The sequence below is a fragment of the Macrobrachium rosenbergii genome, chromosome 34 (genome assembly GCF_040412425.1).
Source record: "Macrobrachium rosenbergii isolate ZJJX-2024 chromosome 34, ASM4041242v1, whole genome shotgun sequence".
Lineage (NCBI taxonomy): Eukaryota > Metazoa > Arthropoda > Malacostraca > Decapoda > Palaemonidae > Macrobrachium > Macrobrachium rosenbergii.
The window spans coordinates 4661550-4670009 of record NC_089774.1 but is presented as its reverse complement, the minus strand read 5'-3'; the positions used below and the strand labels follow the sequence as shown (position 1 = coordinate 4670009).

The window sequence follows — 8460 nt, the reverse complement described above, 5'->3', positions numbered from 1 at the left end:
TATCAGTGTAACAAAGTGCCCAGAACCTACCTGTCTCATGGTGTAACAATTTATCTCCCAATGTATTCTCCGTCAGGTTTTTAGTCAATAAACTTTCAATTGACGCCAGAACTGACAATGACAATCTTCCTTGCTCTCGTGTAGTTCTCCAGTAAGTTCTGATTGCCTCCAAAGCAGGAAGAGTCCTTTCTGTAGCTGCACAATCAACTTTGCAAGCTGATAAAAACAGCAGGCAGTCCCAGACACAGATTAGCTTGATGTCTGATTTTCATCTATAGGAAACATGCTTCCCAAGAAAGTATATTTCAGATGTCTATAAGTTTCAGCAACACAATAGTTCTATAAAACCAGTCCAGGCACCAGAGGACACAGGAGCAGAGGACTGAGTATAAACACAACTGACAAGGTAAGGGTTCCAAACTACTGAACGACTGAAGCTCCACTCTTCAGCGCATCAGACTGCTATCACATCGTTTGGGGATTATGACGTCAGAAGTTTGCGCCCAATAGAATTTACTGCCTATTCTGATGCGCCACACTGCTTGATTTAAGTGCTTTGTGATAAATGTGAATTATATTGTATTGTACCTGTGTTGGGACTGTATGAATCATTGTATTTTAATGCTTGTTACTGATGCGCTGAACGTATTTGTATGTACCCTGGTAGTTTGTAATGTGGTTAGTATAAGAACTTTATAATCAATGTAAGTATATTTACATTTGATAATACAGAATATGACATACACCTAAGTAAGTATTCGCTGCATTAAACTTAAATTGAAATTAATAGTAATAATATTTACCTTAGTAGTTATTCAGATCATAATGAGAAAATATATGTATACTATGTAGTGTAAACAAAGCAAGCTCTAAATTGTCAGCATGTCTTGAGGATTCACTACTTATATATATATATATATATATATATATATATATATATATATATATATATATATATATATATATATATATATATATATATATATATAAGAATTTTTACTACAGTTTTATTTTTAAATAATCCTTATTAAAAATCTAATTCACAACCATCACTGAAAATAAAACAGCTATCTCACTGAAAAAATCATTTTAATTTTTGATATACAAAACAGATTAATGCCATAAAAATCTGCACAGAAATATAGCAACTTTTCATTTGAAAAAGTTATGCATATAATTACAGATTTTTCCATGTCAAATTTATGCAAAAAAATTCGTGGTCAGAAAAATCCATTATTTCACCACTGGAGTCGAGTCTGTCCTGAGCCCGGATAGAATAGTTGAGTATTGAAAACAGTTGTGGCTGAAATTTGCATCAAACAATGGCGGTTTGGTACTAGGAGCAAAGAGTTATGAAGAAGCCTGATCACTGAAAACTGGAAGATGTTTATTTTGGAAGGGTTTGTGAGAGAGAGAGAGAGAGAGAGAGAGAGAGAGAGTGAATGTGTTGACTAACAGGAATGGGAGAAAGAGGAGGGAGAGAGAGAGAGAGAGAGAGAGAGAGAGAGAGGGAGACAGGCAAACAAAGGGCCTGTTAACTAGGCCGGAATGAGAGAGAGAGAGAGCAAATGTGTTAACGAAGCAGGAATGAGAGAGAGAGAGAGAGCGAATTTGTTAACGAAGCAGGAATGGGAGAGAGAGAGAGAGAGGAATTTGTTAACGAAGCAGGAATGGGAGAGAGAGAGAGAGAGAGGCCTGTTAACTAGGCAGAAATGAGAGGGAGAGAGAGAGAGAGAGGGCCTGTTAACTAGGCCGGAATGAGAGAGAGAGAGAGACAAACAGAGGGCCTGTTAACTAGGCAGGAATGAGAGAGAGAGGGAGAGAGAGAGAATGTGTTAACTAGGAAGGAATGAGAGAGAGAGTGAGAGAGAGAGAATCTGTTAACTAGGAAGGAATGAGAGAGAAAAAGAGAGTGAGAGAGAAAGTGTTAACTAGGCAGGAATGAGAGAGAGAGAGAGAGAAATAACCACCACCTCCCAGACACCTTATACCTGACGACACCCTCTGGAGCCAATCATCCTGAAGAACCCGATTCTGCCCTTGACCTTCGAGGATAAAACTAGAGGCCATCCCCTTGGGAGGGTGGACTACGCCCCCGGTGGGTGCCAAGGACTACCTCCCCCAGGAGGATGAGGGTGCCCGCTGCCATACCCACCAGCAGGAGCATGAAGGGTCCCTGGAGGTGGGCTATCGTCAGGAGTTTGGGTGCTGTTATGCTCTCCTGAAGTGGAGGAATGATAAATGATGATTATAATTTATGATAATTATAATTTATAATTAAAATTATTTGAATTTTTCTAACGTTTCGGCTGACTCGCAAATCCATTGTCAATTTACAAAGGGAGGAATAAAAGCCGAACGATATGGTATTAAAAAAAGATATATACATTATATGCTAAGAAAGTGAATTGTATAAAACAATAGGCCTGTGTTTTGTTTTTAATCTGCTTATTTTCTTTTTATCTTTGCAGTTTAAAATCGATCTGTCCAGCAATTTTGGAATGTATTTATAAAAGATCTCTTTACTGAGATTTTGTCAAGGAATCCCTATGTCAACCTTATTAAATACAATAAGAATTATTATCATAATTACTTTACACCACTTCTCAAGTCATAAAATGAGAATAAGAAGATCTAGTATAAATATAATGGTAATAATGATATATAAATATATATAAAGAAAAATATAGAAAAGTTGATGGTGAAGATATTAACTTAATTTAGCTGAACACAAACATTTCTATACTCCGCAGTAAAAAGAAAAATGTATTTAGAAGGAATTACCAGAGATATGTGACTGTTTTCACACAGTGCAAAACAACGACAAATCACCTTCCCAGCTACTGTACATTAAACTTTGAGGCAAAATTTAATACATTCTTTTATGATTCTTATTTATACGTTTCTTTGATCGGTCTGTGTAACGTTAGTTTTTATGCTGTGATATTTATTTATATATCATTTTAAAGGTGAGTAGTTTTAGTTTTCTGTAATAGAAAATGCTGAGCCGGCTTTTTCTGTCCGTCCGCACTTTTTTCTGTCCGCCCTCAGATCTTGAAAACTACTAAGGCTAGAGGTCTGCAAATTGGTATGTTGATCATCCACCCTCCAATCATCAAACTTACCAAATTGCAGCCCTCTAGCCTCCTCAGTAGTTTTTATCTCATTTAAGGTTAAAGTTAGCCATAGTCTTGCTTCTGGCAACGATATAGGATAGGCCACCACTGGGCTGTGGTTAAAGTTTCATGGACCGCGGCTCATACGGCATTATACCGAGGCCACCGAAAGATAGATCTATTTTCAGTGGCTTTGATTATAAGCTGTAGCAGTTGTACAGAAAACTCAATCGCCCGAAAAGACTTTGGCGCATTCTTTACTTGTTAATTTATTGTAGTTTGTTCAGAAAAGCAAATTTTAAAAAAAATATGAATCCAAGTAGACCAGCTGAGGATAACAAGAATAAAAAATGTCTATAAATAGTCACCAATAGTAAAGTAAGAGAGGTATACGTATATTTTTTCTACTGTGCAAAGCTTTGATATATTTCATTTCCAGTGGTATATGATTTATTGCTATTTAAATTAGCCATTGCTCACTAGAAGTGTCATTAATAGCCTTTGTTGAACAATAACTGGTGTATATAGCAGTAACCTATTTATCACTGGAAAAGCAAATTTATCAAAGTTTTGCATGGTGCAAACAAATCTATATCACCATTGCACTCTTCTTAGTGAATATTTTTTAAGGCTAAGCACAGAAATTTTGGCTCTCAATTACTTCAACCTGCTATTTTGACCTTATTTTGAACTTCCTTGAACATAATTCAATGAATAAATACTATCCAAATTTCAAATGACGCTGACTTTACTCTTATAGTTCATGGAGAAATATCTCTGATCATATATGTGGTCAGCAAAATATGGGTGTACACCAAAAAAGTATGGATAACTCTGCATTTTATAGAACAGAGTCTTCCTGAAGTTTGCAACAAGCCTTAGGAGTCTGGTGTGACTGGCAGACTGGTAGTGGGCCAAAATGAGACCAAGGAACACAACAGAGTATGTTTCTTGCAGCAGACCCCAAGAGCCTAGTGTAAGAAGCAACAGACCAGCTATACCTTAGGAACCCCTGGACTGACTCCCTTCCTGTTTGTGCGCCCAGGACTCACTCCACCCAGACTTACTTTATCCTTCTTATTCTCATAGTTGCTGAGGATGTCCTTGTAGAACTTCGCCACAAGCCCCGCCTCTATCAGCCTCCTCATGCCGTTGTTGAACTTCCCCTTCCAGGGAGTGTACTTCCTGAAGAGGAACGCCAGGTTGCCAACGTATATCTGCTCCTTCAGCGGGTATATTGAGGCCCCGTGCCCCATGTTGTGGTAGAGGATGTTGACGAAGTAGTAAGTCTCCAGGTGGGCGTGAGTGTTTGCCAGCACCCTCTCGACGCAGCCTTCCTGGCCCCAGTGCTCTAGATCGGGCCGCATAGGGACCATGTCTAATTTGCGTCCGAGGGCAGAGAGTGTTACGTGTGTGGATTCATGGAGAGCTTCGTCCACGAATTCCCCGTAGTCCAGCATGCACAGTCTGGCACAAAATATAAACAAATGTATTATAAATCTATAAATCAATAAACAGTGGACTGAACAAAAGTGAAGACTCTGGAGACAGGAACTGACCTGCCTCACAAGGGCTCAGGAGATTATAAGACACAGGCATCAGGAAAGCAAGAGGATGATCCCAAAATTTACAGACAAATGGCCATACCTATATCTACTGTCTGCCAGTTCCTGCGCCGTCTGGATCACCGTTGGGTAGACGGGGACAGTCAAGAAGGCGATGAGATTGCAGGTGTAACAGAGATTGAGGAGCCAAGCCATCATGTCCCAGAGACAAAGGAACCACCTCTGACGCCAATTTTCTGGGTGTTCCGGAATTGGGTGGGACAGCAGACTCTGGAAAGGGCAAAGTGGATGAAATGACAGTCTCTGAAAAGGATAAGTCAAATGAAATGGCAGACTCTGGAAATGATAAATAGGATGAAATGGCAGGCTCTGGAAAGGATAAATAGGATGAAACGGCAGGCTCTGGAAAGTTTAAGTTGAATGAAATGGTTGGCTTTGGAAAGAATATGTCAGTTGGGACAGCATAAGAAAAATTGGTTGAAAAGGCTGGTTCTGGAAAGAAAAACATTGGACAAGATGGCAGGAGATGAAAGGAAAAATTAGATGAGATTACAAGCTCTGAAAATAAAATCAGGTGAGATGGCAGACTCAGTGCCACCTTCAAAAAACTTCAGTTCCACTTTGCATGTTACCAAGAACCTCCAGTACCATCCTCTGTGCTACACAGAAACCTCAGTGCCATCCTCTGTGCTACACAGAAACCTCAGTACCACCTTCTGTGCTAGAGAGAATCCTAAGTACCACTTTCTGTATAACTCAGAACCTTTAGTACTACTTTCCACGCTATCCAGAACCTTAAATACCACTTTCTGTGCTGTCTAGAACCCTCAGTAACACTGTGCTACACAGCAACTTCAGCACCACTTTCTGTGCTACCTAGGACCCTCATTACCACTTTCCATGCAGCCCAGAACCTTCAGTACCACTTTATGGGCTACACAGAACCTTCGGTACCACTTCCTGTCCAACTCTGAACCATCAGTACCACTTTCCATGCTACCTGCAAGGATACCGATTCTCACCTGAGCAATCAGCATTCCATTTGCCATCAAAGATCTCTCCTCATCAAAACTGAGCATGTGGAGGAAGAGCGTGCAAGCCACTACGGAGACGACCACGCAAGCCCAGACTTCCCAGGAGTAAGGATAGTAGACGTTCCTCCAGAGAGGCAGGGGAGGGGGGACCTTCAAGATCATGCCAAAGCTGCCAAGAAGAAAAAGAAGAGGAAGAGTCACAGGACTGGGGACGAGTGACTTGCTTATGAGGACAGATAGTTAGATGGACTGACAGTTGAACTGCAGCTGCAGATGAGTAGCTAGATTAGAGTTTTTGATTGACAAGTACATGAAGGGAAATAAATTTAAGGAACAAAGCAAACAGACTAATAGATACATGAATAACTGAGTGTACTTACCCTTCACTTTGGTAAGGGATGGAGACATCAAATTCCCTAGTTCTATCCAGAGTGAGAGTGACGTAATTGATCATCACGTCAGACTTGCCAGTGCGTACCATGTCCCTCATTCCCTCCCAGGAGTTGTTCTCTGTGAATTGAGATTCAAGTAAGAATTTAGCAAAGAAAGGACTGCACACAAGACCAAAATGCTTGAGGAGTTTCATCATACTTCATGATGAATATTTAGCCTTGTAGTTTTGCCCTTGGTGAAATCCATTTATTGTAATCATTTTTCATTCTAAAGAGTAAGTCACTACTGAGTATCTTTCTTCCCTGTCAGTTTTTGCACCTAAATACAAAACTATCTTTTTATTACAAGTCAAATCTCACTGACTTCCTCAGTGAATAAAATTACATTCCCTTTATTATTCAGAACTAATTTCACAACCTTTCTTATGCCATAATTATATAATAAGGCAATATACCAGTGCATACAAAATTATAATATTTCAGGTGCCCTGTTTCCAAAGGCATGTACAAAAGCACTCACATGCAACTGCTTTCATTTGTTTTAGTCATGTTTCTGTGGCTTATGGGTCTCAGTGTAACCCATTGCTGCGTGAACCAGAAAGAAATGGATTTTTACCTGGCACTGTCACTAGCTGCACTTCTGAGAAAGTGGTAACCATTACTGGCAATAGGGATCCGTGAGTGATGTGCCTGTCTAGGTAAGATAGGACTAAGGGCTAACCTCCCAAGCACTGATGGCAGTTTTATTTCCTCCCAGGATAAATTAAAACTTTGTCATTTGGCAATAAACCCATCTACAACTAATATAGCTATTTAAATGTTTTGTAAATATCTACAAGTGGTTTTGTTTGAGCCTTAATAACTGCTAAACTGATGTACATGTTTGTAAATACCCCTGTACTCTGTTCTGAAGGTGAAAACATAGCCATTTCTGTGAGTAGTGGAGGTCACTAACAGTGATGTCATATGAGCACATTTCTTGGCAACTTTTGGCATTGTGCTGAAGAATGGTGCACTTAACTTAGTAGACAATGCTTTTCAGTGCTGATGAGAATTTGGAGTCAATAATGTGTCAAGTTGTATAAAGATCCTAAAGGCTGCAAGAAAATATACTCGAATAACCTAGGCCTAGCACTACGCACCATGTTCTTGATAGCTTATGTCGAAATGAAGCCAATGAGACAGCGCCTTCATAATCCTATAGTTAGTCCCGTCTAGGGACCCATCAGGATTTCTGTAAAGCACCGGCTCATCCGTGTGACTGTAGGATATGGTGAAGGTTTTCCTGGAAAAGTCCTGGAATCGATCGACGAAGAGGCTGTTCCAGGAGGGGAAAGACGACCGATCCCAGACACCCAGGCTTTCCAACTGGTGCCCAGAGACGTAGGGCTTCCAGGTGAAGACCTTGAAGGATATCTTCTGTTGGGAGCCCTTCGGGATAAAAGGGCAGAAGACCACAACTGACGAGGATTTTTGTAACAGAGGGGCTTCCTCAAGGATGTCCTGAACGGCGCAGGATTTAGTCAGCATCAGTAGCACTATGGCTAGCGGAAACCAGTTGCTCAAAGGTTTCCATAAGGGCCACCAGAAGTTGGAGTGTGCCACAGCAACTAAAACACCTGTTGGAGAGCAGGAGAACTATATAAGCGGACCATTTAAAATGTAATAGATATAATTGATAAAACACTTTGTTAAAAGTGACTGAAGTAATATAGGACTGTATACCACATAAAACTAACATTGTTGTATTGTTTGATACTGCTAGTTTTCCTGAGTCTAATAAATTGCCATCCTTCAGGAGGCAATTGTTACATCAAACCCAAGCAAGAAGACCATTCCAAAGGGACAAACTCAAGCTAGAAGACCATTCCAAAGGGACAAACTCAAGATAGAGACCATTCCAAAGGGACAAACTCAAGATAAAGACCATTCCAAAGGGACAAACTCAAGCTAGAAGACCATTCCAAAGGGACAAACTCAAGCTAGAAGACCATTCCAAAGGGACAAACTCAAGATAGAGACCATTCCAAAGGGACAAACTCAAGATAGACCATTCCAAAGGACAAACTCAAGATAGAAATCATTCCAAAGGGACAAACTCAAGATAGAGACCATTCCAAAGGACAAACTCAAGATAGAGACCATTCCAAAGGGACAAACTCAAGATAAAGACCATTCCAAAGGGACAAACCATTTCCAAAGGGACAAACTCAAGATAGAAGACCATTCCAAAGGGACAAACTCAAGATAGAGACCATTCCAAAGGGACAAACTCAAGATAGAGACCATTCCAAAGGGACAAACTCAAGATAGAAATCATTCCAAAGGGACAAACTCAAGATAGAGACCATTC

General features: G+C 40.1%; 1 protein-coding gene across 1 annotated transcript in view; it reads right to left on the bottom strand.

Annotated features, from left to right (window-relative positions):
• Window positions 1-2059: 2059 nt before the first annotated feature.
• LOC136856009 (ionotropic receptor 21a-like) overlaps window positions 2060-8460 on the bottom strand; it is a 6961-nt gene continuing 560 nt past the window's right edge. Inside the window, exons 2-7 of the mRNA XM_067133561.1 lie at window positions 7250-7726; window positions 6096-6225; window positions 5704-5884; window positions 4764-4951; window positions 4118-4583; window positions 2060-2221 (exon numbers count right to left, since the gene is read on the bottom strand). Coding sequence (XP_066989662.1) covers window positions 2060-2221; window positions 4118-4583; window positions 4764-4951; window positions 5704-5884; window positions 6096-6225; window positions 7250-7726 — 1604 coding nt within the window. The remainder of the gene's footprint in view (window positions 2222-4117; window positions 4584-4763; window positions 4952-5703; window positions 5885-6095; window positions 6226-7249; window positions 7727-8460) is intronic.